Here is a 21,319-nt window from a genome sequence, read left to right as displayed (position 1 = left end):
AGCCCCAAAGCTCAACTCCGTATGTCCAGATAGGCCTTATAATAGTCATGTAGATCAGTCTTTTGTAATGGATTGGAAGTTTAAACCGTTTGCCTAGTAAATGTTGTAGTAGTCGGAATCAACGAGCAGTTTCCTGTCTTTTCAGTTGGTATGAGAATCCTATGTCAGTCGTTTGTCTAGGATGTAGTCCTAAGTAATGGATCTGTTCAACAGGAATAAGTGGGGTATTATTAAAGGATACTGTGGAGGAAAAGTCATGGGTTTACGATGAAGGGTAAATCTGATTTAGTGGGATTTATTGGAATTTATTTTAATCCTTCAGTTTTGGCACCATTCTTCATGGGTGGTGATGTGGGATAGGAGGGTTTGAGATACAATGGAAAGATCATTATTCACTGACAATAGACATGTGTCATCGGCATATGTGGTGAGAATTGTAATAGGATGGGTTGGGATACGGGCTGTAAAAAGGATAGAACCAAGGATACTAGTCTGAGGTACACCAGCAGACTGAGGAAATAGAGATGAATAAGCGCTGTTGTGATTTACTTAAAATAATCTGTCATTTACTTAAAATAATAATACTAAAATAATCCAAAAATGGATAATGAAAATACGTAGGGGGTAGGAATTTATGGATCTTGTATAGCAGTTCTGGGTGCCAGACTCGATCAAGAGCCTGTTATACATCAAGAAAGACTCCCAAGCAGTACATTCTGTGCTCAAATGAAGACAAGACATCAACCACATGATGACATTGCTGGATAGTGGAGTGGGATATTCGGAATCCAAACTGGTGATCTGGGATTATGTGGTTGAAGTCTAGGATGGGGTACAGGCGTTTTCAAGATGAGTTTCTCAAGGATTTTGCCCATGATAGGTAACAGAGAGATAGGACGGTAGGAGGATTGGTGTTTTGGTGGCTTTTGAGGTTAGGGAATCATTTTGATTATGGATAATTTTCATGGATCAGGAAAATATGTGGATCTAAGTACAGCATTGTAGATGTAGGTGAGGAATAGAACAAATTTTCGAGGAAGATGTTTCAAAATATGGGGTGTAATTAGGTCATAACCAGGAACTTTGCGGGAAGGTAACTTCTGGATTATGTTGGATATCTCTGTAGGATGAAATACTTTAGGTGGCAGGGTCATTTGGAGTGGGGTATTTAATTCTTCTTCAATGTATTCGAGGTGGGTTGGATTAAGGATATCAGGGTGTGGGACGAAGGTTTTAGAAAGGTGCTGACCAAATATTTGAGATTTTTCTTCATCTGATTTTGTCCATGTTTGAAATTCAATTAGAAGTGGGTGATTAAAATTCTTGAAGTTGAGAAGCTTCTTAGTAGTCGTCCATAAAGATTTGTCAGTAGTCATGAGGTTTTCAGTTAAGTTAGTTAAATTTTGCATTTTGAATTTTTTAAGTTCTGTTTTAAGTTTGTTAGTTTAGTATAATATGTTTTAGCTGTTCGGTATCTAGTCATGTGCCACTTCGCTCTTGCTCTCCATTTTTCCTTTAATAAGTTAGTATGTATGGCATTATTAATTTTACTGATTATCATGCAAAATCTTATAGATTCTGTAAAGTTTTCTATGGCTTTGTCAATCTAATGTTTAGTCTTAAGTGGAATTTTTAAATCCATTTTGTTTTCCAAATCATCAAGAAATTTGTCCCAGTCAACTCGTCCTTTAATCAATGAAGGAGGAGAGGGCTTAGGAACGAAGTTCGACTCTAAGAAAAGGATAACTGGATTGTGGTCTGAGGAAAGGTCATCTATAGATTCGATAATGGTCCGGGAGCAGGAAATTTGGGTGGTGATAAATATATCTAGGATATCAGGACGTTTGTTGAGGGATGTAAGCCAATAAGTAGGACTCATGGGCGAGAGAATATAATAAAAATTGGATGTAGTGACATGGGAAAGGATAATACCATGAGTATTCGATGTATGACATTCCCATCATTGATGTTTGCCATTATAGCCTCCTCCAGCAATGAAGTGCAACCTGAAGGATTGGAATAAAAAATCAAGAAGGTTGTAGGAAAGGAAATTACCACGGAGGCAGTATACAACTGATAATGTTAAATGGAAAGGAGTTGAAATGATTACAGAGGTTGATTGGATAGCGTCAGTTGGAATGGAAGAAATGAAGGAATGGGATAAGGATGCAAGATCCGGCATGTGAAGTGTTGTCTGGGTGGTCTGATCGATAAGTAATGTAGTCACATATGTAGAAATGTGACCGTTGAGTAAAGTGAGTTTCTGTCAACAGTACAATGTCTATGTCTTTGTTGTGGAGAAATATATCGAGTTTATCGCAGTGGTTATGTAGTCCATTAGCGTTCCCCAAAAGGATAGCTAGGGGCTTTTCACTCATTATGGGAGATTAAAGAGAATTTCGGTAAGGATTGTAGCGAGAAGGGTGATAAGCGGTTTTATAATATTTTGGAGATCCAACAGGAAGGATGATATAATAGAGTTTATATCGTTTGGATTGTAGTTGAGATGTGGATGTGAAAGTGGATAAAGGTTTTTGAAAATAAAGTTTTAAGTAAAATATTTGGACAAAGGATGAATAACGGGAGAATTTAGAGGCTACACTACGTTGAATAGTGTATAACATATATTATTACCAGGTAAATATAATTCAGGTTATAGCATTGCGGCAAATATGGGTGTGTAGTTGTAGGACTTAGTAATCAAAGGATTCCTAAAATGTTTATACAGAGTGAACCAGCACAGGGAGCTCTAAAAGGTAAAGATCTTTCGAGAACTGAATACCAAAAATCTTACCTGATCACAATACAAGACCTTCCTTACTTAGGCGGTAAGGAAAGTAAAAGAGAAAATATTACTTACGTGGTAGGACTATTGTTCGTAGTGGTAACTGTAACACCTCCACAAGTTACTTTTCCCCGGGGTTGGCTAGTAATGGTAGTAACGCTGTTATTAGTTGATGAAAGTCTTGTCATACTTTTATGAAGACCACTCCCGCTTCCACTAGCTATAAATTAATTGAAACGTGATATAAAAACACAAATTAAAATCTAAGAGATAAAATTAAATCAATAGACCAACAGGCAGGAGGAAGAAGGGCTCCCATATTCAGCCGTGTCATACTCCTATGAGCAGCTGAAGAGTGGAGCCTGGATGTACTTCTGCTTTCGCCACCCAACCTCGCTCTAGGTGTTATCAAAACTCGATTGCCTTCACTACGATTCAAACTAGTATCTTGCTGTCTAGAATCAAAGTGCCTGAAGAAAATTTTTACAAGTTAAAAATTATGAAAATTAAATAGGCACTATAAAAAACTAAGAAATCAACACAATACACCTGTTATTTGTAGCAGCTGATTTTTGTTGAAAGAGATTATTGTTGTTAACACTTGGATTATTGTTATTGTTGTGAGTATTATTGTTTGTCACTTGGCCACCGACTTTGACAATCGTCACACCGCCAGTCTGATTTACTTGAGAACTTAACAAAAAAAAAAAAAAAAATGGTAACAATATAAAAATGTAAATACAAATTAATTTCTAAGGAACTATAAGTTACTTTGAATTGTTATTCTTATTTTTCCTAACTTCGGCCAACATTTTTTCTGTGAACAAAACTGGATAACTGGAACAAAGGGCGGTTGCTTCCCTCAACAGAGTGCCTTGGCTGCCCCTCTCAGCTTTTCCCAAGTGCTCTAACACAAAATTCAGAGCTTCCTGTGCACGGTCCTAAAATCAAAAATAAATTTTTCTTAATTATAGAAATAAAGTGCACACTCATAAACTCGAACCTTGCAATTTCAATCATACTATAATTAGAAAATATTTCAAGCTTCAAATAAAGAAAGGAGAACAAAGTTAAGCACCACAATATATTATACTAAGGTTAAATTTTATTGTTTTGAAAGTATGCGGAAATTTTTGGAATCCTCAGTATTAAAGTGTTTGATAATAAAATTATACAAGGTAAAAGGAGAGAAGGATAAAGTAATATATAAGATCTGGGTAAAAAAGTTAACAAAATGGCATACCTTATTAAGTTTCCCGACGGCAGCAATCACTTGGGCAGCCAAACAAAGTGTACTAGGATGTGTTTCAGCTGCTTGTTTCACTCTTCCAACACAATCTGCAAGTAAGTGAGGACTTTTTTCAGCAAGCCTTAAGAGAACTTCAAGTGTGGGATTGGCTGTTGCACCAATTGTCAAGTATTCACACAGCTGTGGAAGACTGGGTTCCAGTAACTGAAAGACATTGAGAGAATAAAAACTGGTATCTAATTGAGACGTAAGTGTTTATATTAGAGAGATAATATTGTCTAAAAAATAAACTATTGTTTTCTCTAACAAGAAGCCATCGTTTCTTCATACAATTCTGTGGGCAGAATATATCTTGAAACATAAAATCTCGAATTTTGAGGTGTTTTTTTTTTCCTTTTTAATTTTACTTATTGATACAACCCCCAGCCTTCAGAATGAAGACTAACTAGCAATGTGATATCTTGCAAAATTACAAAATCAAATGGCACGAGTGGCATGACAGAGACTGGTAACCATTGTTACCTCCTCCTGACTTTAATAGATTTCATTAGTTAGATAATAGTACAAGAGCACGTAGAAAAAAAAATCAGTTATCTCATCCCAATTTTCAAATTCATTAATGTAAACTACTTATAGTAAGGAGCCAAAATTTATGAGTCTGCCAATCCAGTTCAAGGGAGTTTAAAAATGGCGGCTGGTCTAAAAAGTAACAAAAACTAAAAAAAATGCAGTTATTTCATAGCTCTTAGTTTTTTGTTCATATGAAACTATGGTTAGTACTGACACAAAAGAAACTGTCTGCCAAGGTAGTGCTGTGCCTCGCGTTTTGCAGACGCGTTCGAAAATTCAACTTTCTTGAGTTCATAAAGTTGAATTTTGGAATATGTCTGCACAATGCGTGGCACAGCACTAGCTTGGCAGACAGGTTTCTTTTGTGTCAGTACTAACCATAGTTTCATATGAATCAAAAACCAAGAGCTATGAAATAACTGGATTTTTTTAGTTTTTGTTACTTTTTGGAATGGCCGCCATTTTTAATCTCCCCTGAACTGGAGTGGCAGACTCATCAATTTTGACTCCCAAATGTACGTAGTTTACATTAATGAATTCAAAAATTGGGATGAAATAACTGCCTTTCTTTTCCTCTTTGGCTCTTGTACTATAAGGAGATCCCTCATCCAGCTCCTTTTTAGTCTTTGGTATGTGTTGTCAGGAATGGATGTGGTAGCCATATCTTGTACTAGTTTATTAGTGTGGTGGTGAAATTTGTCATGAAATGTCTTGTATGACGATTTAGTGTGATCTTGTAGATTAGGTATGTGTAATCTATGTGCAGTGTTCTGTAACTGAAGTACCATGAATATTGTGTACTCTAATGTAATTTTTTTGATTGAAATGTTTGTAGTTTGTTTATGTGAGTTTTTCTTTGTCTCGTAGATTTGTGAAGCATATGTCCAAATAGGTTTCAGGAAGTTGGTGTATGTGTGTAGTCGCTGTCTCAATTTTAGGGTGAATCGTCAGTGAAATAAAGAGTAAAGGAGCTTTAGGTGCTTATTTAACGTAAGTCGCATTTGCTTCACATGAAGACCCCATGTCATCGTTCTATCAAAAGTGAGCTCTAGATATTTTACTGAATTAGTTTGCAGAATCGGTTCGTTTTTTATGTACACTGGTGGAAATGTGGCAAAACAGGAAGAGGAGTGTATAACAATAATTTGGTTATTGTCAGATTACATCCTCCCCACTATAGCAAAGTCAAAGATAAATTAAATTCTGAAAAATTAAAAAAGTTTACCAAAGGTTTATTCCCGGCTATAAGACTGAACAATTGCAACAGCGCAAGTCTTTCAGCATGTTCACACAATGGAAGCAACGAAACCAAAGCCATCACATGATCGTGAATAGGCTCCTTACTGACTTCATAGATTTGTGGAAGAACCCTGCATAGAGGGTAGTTTCCTGGAAAGAAAAAGAAAATATGAAATAAATAATTAACACCTTTTACTAAATAATATATCATGACACTGATTTCAAAACCTCCCAACTTTTAAAAATAAAGTTTGGAGTGAATCTTTGATTTAGAAGAATCTATTATCTGCTGGTAGTTGTAAGATCCAAAAGATTGTTAATGCATCAAATTTAAAGATTAACACAAAACTTTTTTTTTTAAAAATCTGGTGCGTCCACTTGGCGACTTTCATTACCACTTTGTTTTTTATGACCAATAAAATGATTACTGGCTAATATTAGACTGACAATAAAGTTTTTTAATTGTAGGAAGAGTTTCCAGATGGCAGTGAAGAAAGGTACAAAATAGCACAAAAACTATTAATTAGTTACCTATAAAAAAAAAGTTTTTATTTATTTATTTTTTTTTAGTTTATCTTGTGAACAATTTAATTAATTTAAAACCACAAATAAACACTTAAACCAAAATTAGAATTCTGTCTTTGCCTAGATGGTAAAGAAAGTTCAACCATGAGTACAAATCTTTGCAAATACTGATCTGATTTCAATGTTCTGTTTTTAAAGGATTTTATTACCCTTCAAATAAACATTTACATAGTTTACAGTAAAATGTGTACTTATTGATTTATACACAAATCAAGTTTTCTTTAGTTCATAACTTTTATCCATATTTTTCTCAGGTATTTATACTAATTATGAGAAGTTAAAGGGCTTTAAGTAGAAGATTTTAATGAAGCTTCTCAAAATCATTAGATCGATTCTAGAAAAAACAGATATTTTGGCTATGGGCAGCAGAAATGGCACATATGACACCCAATAGAGTACATAAACATCAGAAGTTGGAACTATATAAAACAAAAAAAAATAAACAATAAAATCGATCCATTCGTTTAAGAAGTAATCGTAATACAGATATAGTGAGTGATATATTACACAACTTTTTTTTTCAGTTGGCTCTACAGATCTTTGACCGCCCAAACCATCCTTCTCCACACTTGCCTATCTTGGACTACTGCTTTCCAGTTTTCTGCATGCAACTCTTTCCCATATTTGTTGATTCTGTTTATCCACCTGGTGTTATGCCTCCCACATAGTCTCTTGCCTACTATACTGGCATTCATAGCTGAGTAGATGTGTCCTGATGGATTGCTTCGAGCCATATGTAGTAAAGTAGAAGCTTCCCGCCCATCTTACCCTGCTTGCCTTCATATCATGAGATATTGATTGACCAATTTCTGTAAGCGGTTCATTGTTAGTTTTTCTCTTCCATATATTAAGGCTCTGAATCCAGATTGCTCCTGTAATTGTTTAGAGGACTTTGCATTAAAATTTCTCGATTCTGCTTTATAGGGTACCTGCTAGAGCCCAGGTCTCGCAGCCGTATAAGAGAGTAGGCTTTATCATAGCACTGTACACACTTAGGTTTCTGCTTTTTTGGGATTTCAGTATTCTTGACAGAGAGAAGAATACTGAAATCCCTGAAAGCTTTGTTCAGGCTTTTTAGATTATACAGATAATATGAGATTAATACTAAGATGGTAAGGAAAGTAAGAACATGTAGTTAAGAGGTTTTGGAATTAAGATTACTATTTTTAAACTTAAATAATATATAAAAAATGTAGATTACCAGATATGATGGAATCAATTATTAACTGAATATGTTTTAGAAGTAGATCAGCATTGTCTATGGCAGCCAAACTTAGATATGAAGCCATGTTACGGGAAAGTTCTTTGTTACCTTTATGTAAGAACTTCACGGCAACAGGCAAAGCCCTTTTCATCACATCTTTTTTGCTATAATTCTGAGAAAATAAAGAATGATGTAGTTTAATGAAAAAACAGATCAGTTACAATAATCCATCTTTTTTTTCTAAAACAATACTTACTAAAAAAATACATGAAATTATGTCGGAAGATATTTTAGCATGGGGAGGGTCTTCATCTTTAGCAGATGGCTTTAAATTATGATTCAAACAAGACTCAAGTAAGGCCACAAGGGCTTCTGCATGTTGTTCTATAGAGCCAGTTTCTCTGAAAATAAAGTTAAAAACACAAAATTTATTACAGATGATACATATAAAAAAAAGTCAGCGATATCAAATAATAAGCTGAGTCTGGATTTATATGCAGTAACAATCCTCAGGATATGCCATATAAAATGTAATACAAAACTGTAAAGTATATAGTAAAAAAAATATGCAATAAAAAATCTCAAAATATGCAAGGCAGCTTAAATATTCAAATAAACAACTAATGTATCCACAAAAAGCTTAACATCATACTACTCTCCATTTTAAATACTTTTTCTGTGTTCTGGATCTTATCTTAAAGATTTTATTGACGTGGAAGAAAACAATCCACTTACTTTTGCCATTTAAATAATAATGAATTGTAAATAAAGTAAGCAACAGGCAGAATGGAACTTAGTGTGTTGATTAAAAGGGAATATGGTAAACCGGAAGTCAATCTGAATATTTCCAAGAAGTCCGTTATTGGAGGTAGCATTATATTTTTATTGTTTCTACGATTGTAATCTGGAATTTTGCATTAATTTTGATTTCTAATGATTTTTTTCTTCATTGGAATGATCCGTATCAATCGTCAAATATGAGGAATGAAATTTGGCTAATTGCATTTAAGTAACCTGATTGGTTACTAATGATATTCGATCAGTGATTAAAAAAATACATACAAATATAATATGCAATAGCATAAAAATCCAGGCCTTAGCCACAAGATAAAAGATATTTTAAGTAAAAACTGTACAAAAACAAAACGTGATGGAATACAAAAAAAAAAAAAATATATATATACACACACACACAATTTTTATTGGAATCCAATCCCCAACTCTGATTTCTCATACCCAGAAATTTATTGCTGTGCTTGTTCCATACAAGTGAACTGGTGTTTCCTACTATGAAATGTAAAAGAGTCGTATTAGAAAGAAACTAACGGATGAGCACTTCTAGTTTTATCAATGGATTTATAATCTGGTATAAAGAACTTTCATGTGTTAAGTCAATCACATGAATTTGAAGGAGATAAAAAAAAAAAATACTTTAAAACTTTTTTTCTTCTTGACTGTAGCCCTGATCATCTCCTTCCTATTTTATTACAAAATAACCAATATGTTAGTCATTGAAACTGATTTCTTCATTAAAACTAGCAGAAAGCTAAAATAAAAAAAAAAAAATCTTCCGGCCTATATAGCTCATAGCTAGCATATAATCATTCCAGAACAACAAAGGGACTTATTTTGTGAATTGACTTATAGATATTAGTGGTAAAGGTATATTTTTTTATTGGAATATATTTATGGAATAATCTATAAATGAACAATATTTTCTAATCGCTACATCTCGACTAAATAATTTTAAGTGTTATGGGTATGTATCCATTATAGTTCTTATAACAATTTCATACCGGTCGAGGCTCATCAACCTGAAGTGCATTCACTAAACAAATTTTTAATAAATTTGAAATAATTGAGTAAAAATGTATTATTTTTGTATTTTTACAAGTAAAATAGGAGGTGGAGGGGGAGAAGTATGAAAATATAAAGTTTTAATAGACTTTTTAGAGCTGTTTAAATAAATTTTAAATTTTAGAGGGTGATAATAGGTCATTACTATTTGTATTATCATTGTATTTAATTATGTTTGGGCAGCTATTGTTTATTTTTACTGGAACAAAGTCAACTAAATAAATGTGATTAAAACCATCAATCAATTAAGCCATCAATCTGGAGTAGGGTTGCCACATATCCTGTGTTTACTAGGAGTACCTTCTTTTCAATCTTAGTCCCATGTTCTGCCAACCCTCATTACAGGAAATGATTCTTTTAGTGTCGGCCTTACAATTTTTTTTTTTTTATATTGATGGCTATGTTACTGGATAAGTTGAAGAGATTTTTCCATTGGTTGAGATAATAGCTTAATGCTGGTTCAAGACAACACTGCATTCTATAATGCCATCATTTCAACAAGAAGGAGATGATTTGTAATTTTCCTAGTCGATTGCTTATCAAAGCAATATATCTAGTCGATAGAAAGATCTGTTACAAAGTTTTTATTTTTATTTTAACAATTAAAAAAATTGGGATAGTCACATTCGAGTCACTCAATTTTAGCTCCTTAGAAATTAAATTTTTTTTTTTTAATATGTTAATTGTTCTGAATGTATATCTAATATTTTCTTATAAATAACTTTGCACACAATTAATTATCTGAAATGGAATAACATGTGTTACAATTTTTTTATTACATTGTTTTTATTGTATTTAATTTCATTACGTACTTTAATAATTTATAAACAATATTAAAAGAATATTGTTGTGAAGTTTTAAATGAAAGAAATGATATCATTAATTCAAAATTGCCCTTTCTTGGACCATTTGAAGATTGTAACATACATTATTCCAGTATATGATTCAATTATTAAATTTACTTATTTCTCCCTAATTCACTATTTTTTAAATTTTTATTTTTAATAAAAATAAAATAATGTAAATAATGATTGTATTAATATTTTGACATCATTTTATAAATATATACCAAAGCACTATTTAATATTAAAAACTAATGTACTAAATTTTCACAAGAAAAAAAACCACTTTCTCAATTCGAATTCCTCTCAGACTGGATATATTGGGTACAAATAAAACAGGTCAAAATACATTGATAGAATTTTTAAATAATTAATAAAATGCATAAGAGTAAGCTTTATTAATTTTGAAAATAATATAAACCCTCATTTCCTTATAAAATAAAGTTTGGCAAAACATTAAAATATATTCAGAATGCAACAGGTGTCTAGTCATAATTTAGCAAGAAAATTAAGACAAAAATATTACAAATTGCAATTGTCAAAACTAATTTCATGAAATTAATAAAAAATCAGTTATCAGATGATAAGATGAATATTAGTTCAGAGCTAAAGTTGCGTAACAAGTAAAAATTTAATTATTTACCATAGCTATATAAATTAGTATTGTCTATTGTTTTTTGAAAAAAAAATTGTTTTCCTTAACAGAAAAAAACCAAGACAAAGCCTATCTTTAACTTGAACTTTGTACAGTACTCCAAGCCATCTACTTGACAAAAAATACTTATCATAACAAAATATCAGAAATAATAAAATGATGATATTCTTGAGACAGATATTTAATTGTATATCAATCGCTTTTTGGTTAAAAAATTAAATCTCATTCATCAGTTTACCTGATACATGATGTTACTCTTGTGATACAAATTTCGACAACACTCTGATCGTTGTCATTGTTTATGTAGTCAGGAAGACTAGTTATCTCGGCAATTTTATTAACAACTTCAGTTAGGTCGCTTACTATTGCCTGATCAGCCACAGAAAACAGGTCCCCAGCCTGAAATTTACATCCGATATGATTGTAACAACAAAGGAATCATAAGATAAAGCTAACAACTGTTATTTCATACCTTAGACAGATCCTTTTTGTTTAACACTTGAGTAAATAATTCATGCATGTTTGATACAAGGTTTTTAGAACTGTGACAGCTTATGTTTCATGAATGAAATTATAGTATCATTATTAAATACAGTTAATATAAGTAAGTATTTGCTAGGAATCCTCATTATTTAACTGAATATGGATAAATCAAGTTTCACTATGATGATGTATATGTTTTTTTAATAAACCTATTAATGAATAGGTCAATGTAAACAAACTTTCTCTTTTTGAAATTGAGTCCAAAAACCGACACTACACTAGGGAATTAAGAAATGTATAAAATTAGGAGACCAACAGGAGGAAAGGCAATGGCCCACAGGAATTGCCATAAAACAGCTCGGTACTGTTAGTTCGCTGTACGTGCCTGTTGGAGCGTTGAGGACTTTCTACTTTTACTTCAGCTAGTATCTGTCAAATATGACTGATCATCGGTACGAAGGTTTGCAAAAGTTCATTTATAATGTAGATAGGGGTTCATTTTCGATTCCAATTCAAATTGAAGACACTCTGAAAACGTTAGAAGTTGAAAAACACTCGTGACATATGCAAGCTTCAGGATAGCTTTTAACAGCTGCTGCTATCACCTGAAAATGTAACCTTAGCCAAACCTCTAGGCGGGTCTGCTTTGTTTACTTCGGTGACATACCGTATTTCTTCTTCACGTGTTCCCTTTTATCCTTCCAAAATACCGGAATTATCAGAAGATATTATTATGAAGGATACGGAGAAAGAACCGGAGGACAAGAATATTGTCAAGAAAAGAGAGCAACTGTACAGGCTTATGATAAGGTAAACAAACTGTTTGTTACACAACTTTATATTTGAATGGCATTTTCGAATTGCTTATGAAGATATTTGTTGTTTATATTTATAATTTATCTGTAAACTTTCCAGTTATTGCTCTTTAGCCTTCATATTAAATCTCATTAACCATCTTATTTTATTTTACATGTGTTTGTGTACACTTCAGTGAGTTTAGATAGTGGTGGGGGGCATCAAGATTGTAAAAAGCTGAATTGTTTAAAAAATACAGAAATTGTAACTATAAGTAAATTTATTTCTAGAAAATGAACCAAATTATCAATCTAGTACCTGTCTATTTAATACAATCTCTGTGACATCTCACTCGCTGAGTTATTGACCACTACATCTCAAAAAAAACATAGCCTACTAAGTTAAAATTATTAATGGTAATTCAGAGGCATTGTGAACATGTATAGCATACTCTTATGTTTTAAATGTGCATTAAGGCCAGATTAAAAAAAAAAAAAACAGACCTAGAATGGTTTTTTAAAAATGATTTATGATGATAAAAAAAAAAAAAATTGATTTCTCAAATAACTCCAAAACTATACATCTTGAGTATTTTATTCGCTCATTTGAAAGATGAAAAAATGGTCTTCAATACAAAACTAAAATCACCTGAACTAAGTACCAGCGAAGATTTATACTTTTAATCCATTTATATTTTGTCTAGGTTTCTAAGGAAACTGATTCTATATTTATCTTATAGAGAGAGAAATGCTTTATTCATCTATGCTCCCCAAATACATCAGGTTGCTACATCACTCAGCATACTAATCAATCCGTGATCGGACATACATAAATTACATATATTTACATGATATAATAAAATAGAAAAAAACGAAAATAAAAGAATAAGTACCATTTACTGACTGTCTGTCGATCGCTGTCTTAAATACGACATTGGTTATGGTTGGATTGGATATATTCCAAAGATAATCCAGTAGAATAGAGTTACTTTCCCAACTGGGATCCTTCAGATGATCCTGAAGCTGGTAGGATTGTCACAAAGTAACCACATCCTAGGTCCAAGACAAAAAGAAATCGCTACCATAAAATCCAGTCAGGAAATTCATAAGAAATTATTCTTAGGAACTAAAAATCAAAATAAATTTTTTGATTACTTGAAAAGTAATTTTAGAATATTATAACCATTCATTTGAAAGGTAACTTGATTCTCTACAAAACAAAACAAAAAATTAGTTTTAATTAAAGTATTAAAAAATTGGCGTGAAATAACTGCCTTTTTTCTCCTTTTGGGCTTTCGACCTATAACAAGAGACTGGCTTATTATCCTAGGCCAAAGTTCTGTGAAGGGAGTCAGCTGGATTAATATCCTTACCTGAAGGATTTTGGTAAGGAACTTGATTGTAGTATTACCATTAGCCACCATTGGTGAGGAATATAATCAACTGTAGTATTACCTTTAGCCAATAGTTGAAGTAATGGAATCGACTTTAGTATTACTTTTAGCTGAAGGATTTCGATGAGGAATTTGGCTGAAAATTAGGTAATATCCTTAGTAAGAAAAATTGAATGTCAATCATTTAATCGAGTGGAATTCAAACCAATCATTTATTATTGGCTGTATTAAGTATTATATCCTTTTTAGTATTAGCAGCTCATAATAATTCGTAGCATTCTGATATCACCAAAAGGAAACCATTATCTTTTTTCTATTGCAATTCGGCTTTGCAATTCATCTCTGTGGTTTGCCTGGAGTTATCTTCCTATAATCTTTGACACTTAGGAATCTAAAATTTTTATCACCAGTTGCAGTTTGATAGAGAAATAACTTTCTTTTGTAGCTGGTGACCAGTATTTTGCAAGTGGTTTCCCTTGATGTTTTTCATTCAGTTAATATGGTATCCATTTGCTCATCTTCTGGTTCTTCCCGCTTGATTTCAAAGGTATGAAGACTGCTTCTCATGTCATATCTGTGTTGCTGGATTGTGTCATCCTCTTGTAACAATGCTTGCTATTTGCTGTCTTAAAACTTTATAGGTAGTTTTTCATTTCTCGTGTCAAAATTGCCACTTTTGAATTTTTTAAAGCTCTCAAATTTACCTCACCATAATTTTCAACAACATTTGAAGCAATTCTGCATCAGTTTTTCAAATGGTAAAATAAATGCAGTCTGAAAATTGTAGTTTCCAGACACAAAATTAGATATGACTTATGCTATTAAAAACTATGTTTTATGAAACTTTCATTGTTGTTTGTTAAAAATTTATGTCAGATGTCAAAAAAAGGAAATGGCAACAATGACGTGGTTTGATAGTTATTACATGGTAGCTTGCACCATCTATGGATAAATTCTATTTTAATATTTACAGATTTGGTGTGCTTAATCAATACTTATAAACACTGAGAATTTTTAATTATTAAGGCCTGTCTAGGCTGGGACATGACATCTCTGAGTGTAAACCTATTAGTGGAATATCATTAAATTTCAGTAAGGTCATACAAAAAAAAAAAAAGGTACAAAGATGATTTTGAAAGAAACAAAATAAATAGATATATGGGTCTCAGAACATTTTGATCATTTTATTTTTCAGCCAACTTTTCTACGATGGTCATCAACAAATGGCTGTTCAATTGTCGACATTGGTGCAAGCTGATCCCCCATGTCCTCCTTCTGACAGGCTGCTTCATCTTACCATGATCGGTCTTCAGCATGAGCCAGAACGTCACAAAAAAGAACCAACACCTGGACTGAATCCGATTCAAGAAATTTTGGTTGGCCCTGGTCTGGGTATGTATCCTTAATTTATAACTAATGAAATTTATGATATATAAGAAATTTATTTTCTATCATTTGTTTTACTTTAGATCTTGAGTATGAAACGGATGTTGAAATAACTGCTCCTGAGCCTGCTCTGTATGAAACTGTTTATGTTACATCTCATAAAGGAGCTTGCCGTGCTGGTGCTTTCAGCTTGGATGGACAACTTATTGCTACTGGCAGTGCCGATGCTTCTATTAAGGTGTACAAACTGTGATTAACTACTTAATTTTCTTGGCAATGTTGTTTTTATTTAAAAGTTATAGTATAGAATATTATTTGGTTTAAGCAAAAATAATGTATTATGGTGTCCCAAAAGTTTCTTTCTCTTGATGCTTTGAATGGCCTTATCTGGCCTTATCTATACACCTGCTGTGCTTGTGTAAACATCCAGGCTTATCTGTAAGTCGTTTATGTTATCGGTTTCAGTTGCTCTTTTACAGTAAGTTTTGTTTGTGCCACAGCCTCCTCTTTAACAAGTTTCATTCACAGTGTTAAACATGGTTAGAGAAAGGCGATATTTATGGTATGCTATGCTTCATTGTTTCAAAAAAAGTGATAGTGTAAATAATACTGTTTACGAGATTAGTACCGTGTATGGGGATGGTGCTTTAACTATTACAACCATTTGCAGTTGGTTTAAAAGATTTAGAGAGGGAAATTTTAATGTTGAAGGTGGAAAATGCAGCAGCCACCCAACAATGACAGATAGGGACCTTAGGAACGCTGTGTTTGATGAAAGTCCGCAATGCAGTCTGTGGGAGATAGTGAAGCCACTAGGATTCCCAAAACAACAGTGCCTAATCACCTAACCAAGATGAGATACGTTAATCACTGCTAACTTTGGGTTCTGCATTTATTGACGGAGACCAACCTTATGAATCACTTCTCTACATGCAATTTGCTTCTCAAGCGACATGAAAAGAGTCTGTTTTTAAAGAGGCTTGTCACTGGTGATGAAACTTGGATTTTGTATGAAAATTGCATAGAAAACGCATCTGGTATAAAGGAAATAAGCCTTTAACTGTCGCAAAGACGGGACTACATCCCAAAAAAGTTCTTTTATCCAGTTGGTGGATTGGAAAGGTATAATTTTCTACAAGCTCCTTCCTCAAGATGAAACAATAAATTCTATGAAACACTGTCAGCAACTGGATAAATGGTAAGCTGCCTTATTAAAAAAATGACCAAAATTAATGAACCAACGAGGCATTGCTTTTCGTCATGACAACACAAGATCACATATTGCATTAGCGGTTAGAGAAAAGCTGTTACTGTTTGATGGGGATGTTTCACCGCATCCTACATATTCTCCATATCTCACTCTGTATTACTTCTTTCTGTCTTTGAAAAATTCTCATCGTGATAATCACTTTAAGTCCATCAGCGAAATTAAAGCGTACTTCCAGGACTATTTCTTGTCCAAAACATAACAATTTTAGAAAGAAGACATGATAAGGCTTCCTGAGAGATGGAAGAAAGTAATGAAGCAAAAGGGTTCTTACAAAACAAAATAAATAATATCTTAAAAATTAAGTATTGTGTATTCATTTCAGATTAGAAGACGAAAAGGAACATATGGGACACTAATACTTTAAAAATAATTGTTTCAATGAAATAAATCCTTAATATTCATTCCATTTTCATATTTTATGATAAACCTTGTCCAATATCCTCTTTTTCTCCTAAAATTCAAATCATAAAATCATTTTGCACAGTCCTTTAATGCTGACCCTAATCGCCTAACCTAATCCCTTCTAATTTACATTTTTTAAACTTGAGCAGAAAGTGGCACAACATTCCATTCAGTGATATCCATATTTCCAGTCATTCATCAATTATATTAAATTATCATTAATTTGAAAATGATTGAAAGTTTTTTTCTTAACAATGAAGATTTAAATGAATTTAATTTAACTTGAGGGCTTAAAATAATTATCTGTGTTTGAATTAATGTAATATTTTTTCCTTAGAGATGTTACTAACAGAACCTCAAAGGAAAGTTGTGTAAAGTGTGTGACTGTGTTGCTGTCAATATATGATGTATATGAATATATAATGTATCCACTCCTAATATTATTATATTCATTTATTGGAGGTTGTTATCGACCACTTAGATGATCTCAGATTTACTCCATGAATATCAGGCCACAACCAAGCTGCCCCACATTAAACTACTTCCTTTAGTGATTTGCTCCTTATTTATGTAACATTGCTTATCTATTGCTGGTTATATAATATCTGCTTAGTTTCTTTTAGACTTACTTATTCTTAGATTCACTTTCATTCATTTTCTAAATTCTCAATCCTTTGTTTGAATGTGAATGTAAATATTTATTGTATATACTTTTTTATAAATTGTAATGAGAATTCACCATGCCAAGTTGTCTATCATTTTTAGATTTTGGATGTTGATCGAATGTTGGCAAAATCACTTTCTGATACGCTTGAAAGCACGACAGACAGTCAGGGTCATCCTGTGATTCGAACACTTTACGATCATCTGGAGGAAGTTACTGCTCTTGATTTTCACCCTAGGGAGCCTATTCTTGCATCAGGAAGTAAGGATGCAACCATTAAAATTTTTGATTTTGCAAAAGCAAGTGTGAAAAAGGCCTACAAAACAATAACAGTAAGGAAACATTTAATACAGTCATTTTTCAGTATTGTATTTAAAAAATAAATTTCCTTTTTTTGAAAATGGAATATTGTCTAAATTTTTATGATTTATCATTTGTGTTTTCAGGATTCTCATGGAATCAAATGTATGTCCTTCCATCCCACTGGAGATTATCTATTAGTTGGAACATTACACTCTGTAATACGACTTTATGACTTCAATACTGCACAGTGCTATGTATGCAGTGTTCCTTGTCATCAGCATAGTGATACGATTACTTCTGTGAAGTATGCTCAGTTTAAATTTGATTTTTAATTTAGCTAATTGTATATTTGATTTTGATTTATTATCATTTTCTTTTTATTTATTAGGTACACCCAAACTGGTAAATATTATGCATCTTCGAGTAAAGATGGCAGCATTAAAATATGGGATGGTGTTAGTAATAGGTGTGTGAACACTTTTTACAGAGCTCATGACGGTGCTGAAGTTTGTTCTGTTGCATTCACTCGTAATGGAAAAGTAAGTCATCTTAGCTGTTCTGATATTTTAATCTTTCACTGCTTCTCTAGCAAAAAAAAATTCAAATTGAACAAAGTTTGGGAGTGTTGATTTATTTGAATGGAGGGGAGATTCTGGATTGCTATTGCTAATATTGAGATTCTCATTGTTATATTTTGTTATTTGGAAACTTCTTAATATCTTCTTTTGATTATCAGTATTGGTATGTTATCCTTCCTTGTTCTATAACTATATTACATTTAACTGATGGACTGTTAAGCTTCTTTAGGTGACAACTGTTTGCAAATCTAAGGAAGAGAAAATCCAAAGTATAGTGTTCAATCAAACCTATCAAACTATCTGGATAGATTATTTTCTTAATCCTTTCCGATCAGGTTTCCCTTCTAGTTATTCTATCGACTTTGCTAAAACTTTCCTAAGACCTCTATTCCTCTATCTAACAACTGAAAATCACATTTCTTGTCCTCTTTGGTTTTTCAAAAGCCTTTGATTCCATTAATCAGAGAACCCTCTTCTCAAAACTACAAATTATTTCCCTATCTAATAGTGCCTTGAACTGGTTCCATTCCTTCCTTTTTCTCGATTCTCAAACCATCAACCTGATTCACAATTAACTCCCTTCTCATCACCACTGCTTCTCTTTTGAGGTGTTCTACTAGGTTCCTTTCACCAACCCTATTTTCCATCCATATAAGTGATGTATTTAATATTATCTCTCACTCGCAATATCATTTAAATGCCAGCAACTTACATATTTATACATCATTATTTCCTTCTGACATGCCCAAGGAATCCTATAAGGACCAGAAAGACATTGACAATAGTTACCACTGGGCTTCAGATAATAAGTTAAGTCCAAATCCAGCAAAAACCAAGGTCACTCATTCTAGTTGGTTCAAAACCCTTCCTTACTCTCTATTACTATACCTCAACTACATACCTATCCAGTTCAAAACCTAGAAATCACCTTTAATCAGTAGCACAACATGAAATAGCCACATTTTCCAAATAACCCAAAAAATTATCTTTGTCCTTAAACAGCTTCTAAAATTCTGTGATTCATTTCCCTGGAGAAGCTGTCCGCTTCTAGTATCCTACATCATTCTTCTCCACTTTGACTACAGATTTAGTGCAGTGTTTCCCAAACTTTTTCCCTTGTGGCACCCTGTCAACCTAAAAAATAAAAATAAAATGTCACCAAAATTATCCATTGAGCGGTTTTTTATTTTTTTGTAATATTGTGAGCAAGTGGCATTTGCTTGCAGCATTCCTGGCATTCGCTCGGGGCACCCATTTGGGAATTCTTGCCTAATGTATGGTGGACTATTCGGTGAACAAGAGATGAGACCGAAAAGATTGATGGACTGCGTAAAATTGATCTTCAGTATTCCCTTATGTTTTCATAACTCTCACTGTTTTTTCGAGCAAAATTGGCTCTAAACCAATATCTAAAGACCATATCTTCTTGGTGCAATCGTATTCCAATCTTCAAGAACCAAAAACGTTTCTATATTATTAACCTCCTTATCCTTCATTTATTCACCTGTTTGATATAAGATACCAACCTACAGATTTGTACATCCTTTCTCATAGAAATGCTTCCTTTGAAAAATTTGTTATTATTCAATATATCTCCTCATATTGGAATTCCTTACCTTATCCATTCGTAAAGCTTCCTCCTTAATATCAATTATATATTCATCTCCTTGATTTTTAATTTTCTATATACTTCTAAATAATAAATATCCATTCAAATTTGTATAAATATGTATTTTTTTTTAGATCTTTTCCAAAAACTATTTCCGACTAATAGTAAGGGTTTTTCCCTCCCAAAACCTGTTCTGCGCATGCTCCCTATAGTTCAGAACTGTTAGAAGTTGTTGGAACAGACCTTTTGCTTTTATGTTCTTATTTTATTTATATAATTATTATTGTTTTATTTCATTTTGTTTTCCAAATAATATAGCCAGACAAGTGCTGCTCAAATTTTCTACATTGTTCTTCCTAGGGGACCAAGTGCTCCAGAATAGAGGTCGATTTTTCATTTCATTTTACAATTGCTTTTGAACTCCTTATGAGAATAAGAATATGCCTTTGAACACCTAAAATGGGACAATTATTTACTAGGGTAATTATTTACTTTCTCTCCTCCAAAAAGGCGGGAAACAATTACAACTTTACCAGACTGATTCCTAAATCTTTTAAAAATGAATTGTTTGCCTATTAAACAGGGAATTTTTTTCTCAAGGGAAAAAAATAATTTTTATTTTGTAATATGTATTCTAATATTAAATATGTTATAAGATCATCAAACATTATAGTTTTATAGTCCAAAATAGTACTAGGATCTGTGAGTAATATCGGTCTAAAGCATAAAAGCTGTATAAAGGAGGTGGCGTGCAGGTGGTGCCCAGGGACTGGGCACAAAGCTAAGGAGTGCCCTGAAAAGAAGAAGGGTGAACCCTCGTGTTGTAGGAATTGCAAGGCGAGTGGCAGAGCAGGGAAAGATCTCAGACATTGTGCAGGCAGCAGGGAATGCCCGGTACACCTAGAGATGATGGTCAAGCAGGCGAAGAAGACCCGGTATGCGTAGGCTGGATATCCTGCAGGTCAATATGGGCCGGAGACGAGTGGTCGCAGATGAATTGAGAACTCTTGCCCGAAGTGCTGACATCTTGGCGATTCAGGAGCCTTATTGTCGAAAGAATGTGGTTACAGGATTTGGAACTACGTCGAGGGTGGTCGGTTTAGGCAGTGGTGAGAGGAGGCCTAGAGCAGCGATTGTGGTCGTTAACCCTGCCCTCGACGTAATGGAACTGAAGGAATTCACCACAGCAGATCAGGCGGCATGTTATGTCAGGTGGGACAGAGTTGCCTTCGCTCTGGTTTCAGCATATATGCCGCCACGACAAGCGAATGTGAATATTAACGTAGAGGATAATATAGCTGATGTGGAGGCTGTCGCGCTAAAGTATAAAAGTGTGATAGTCTGTTCCAACACCAATTCGTGGAGCACGGCCTGGGGTTCTGTTTGCACAGGCGCTAGAGGGAGGTTGGTAGAAGAATGCGTGGCGAGGTGTCTGCTGATTATTATGAAC

General features: G+C 33.3%; 2 protein-coding genes across 2 annotated transcripts in view; one reads left to right on the top strand and one right to left on the bottom strand.

The window, feature by feature from the left end:
• Positions 1-11,651, bottom strand: part of melt (melted) — a 24,240-nt gene extending 12,589 nt beyond the window's left edge. Inside the window, exons 1-10 of the mRNA XM_067052689.1 lie at positions 11,459-11,651; positions 11,225-11,385; positions 7,889-8,033; positions 7,630-7,804; positions 5,830-5,993; positions 4,029-4,238; positions 3,557-3,726; positions 3,335-3,478; positions 3,080-3,255; positions 2,861-3,005 (exon numbers count right to left, since the gene is read on the bottom strand). Of these exons, the coding sequence (XP_066908790.1) occupies positions 2,861-3,005; positions 3,080-3,255; positions 3,335-3,478; positions 3,557-3,726; positions 4,029-4,238; positions 5,830-5,993; positions 7,630-7,804; positions 7,889-8,033; positions 11,225-11,385; positions 11,459-11,506 (1,538 nt within the window). The 5' untranslated portion in view covers positions 11,507-11,651. The remainder of the gene's footprint in view (positions 1-2,860; positions 3,006-3,079; positions 3,256-3,334; positions 3,479-3,556; positions 3,727-4,028; positions 4,239-5,829; positions 5,994-7,629; positions 7,805-7,888; positions 8,034-11,224; positions 11,386-11,458) is intronic.
• A 437-nt stretch (positions 11,652-12,088) lies between these two features.
• The window catches only part of CstF50 (cleavage stimulation factor subunit 1 Cst50), a 14,501-nt gene continuing 5,270 nt past the window's right edge, over positions 12,089-21,319 (top strand). The window contains exons 1-6 of the mRNA XM_014419062.3: positions 12,089-12,279; positions 14,853-15,049; positions 15,127-15,281; positions 17,481-17,711; positions 17,826-17,986; positions 18,071-18,221. Of these exons, the coding sequence (XP_014274548.1) occupies positions 12,203-12,279; positions 14,853-15,049; positions 15,127-15,281; positions 17,481-17,711; positions 17,826-17,986; positions 18,071-18,221 (972 nt within the window). The 5' untranslated portion in view covers positions 12,089-12,202. The remainder of the gene's footprint in view (positions 12,280-14,852; positions 15,050-15,126; positions 15,282-17,480; positions 17,712-17,825; positions 17,987-18,070; positions 18,222-21,319) is intronic.

The sequence above is a fragment of the Halyomorpha halys genome, unplaced genomic scaffold (assembly GCF_000696795.3).
Source record: "Halyomorpha halys isolate HHAL.00 unplaced genomic scaffold, Hhal_1.1 Scaffold14.1, whole genome shotgun sequence".
NCBI classification, from domain to species: domain Eukaryota; kingdom Metazoa; phylum Arthropoda; class Insecta; order Hemiptera; family Pentatomidae; genus Halyomorpha; species Halyomorpha halys.
Note: the sequence above shows the minus strand (reverse complement) of the source record. Positions and strands in the feature narration are given on the sequence as shown.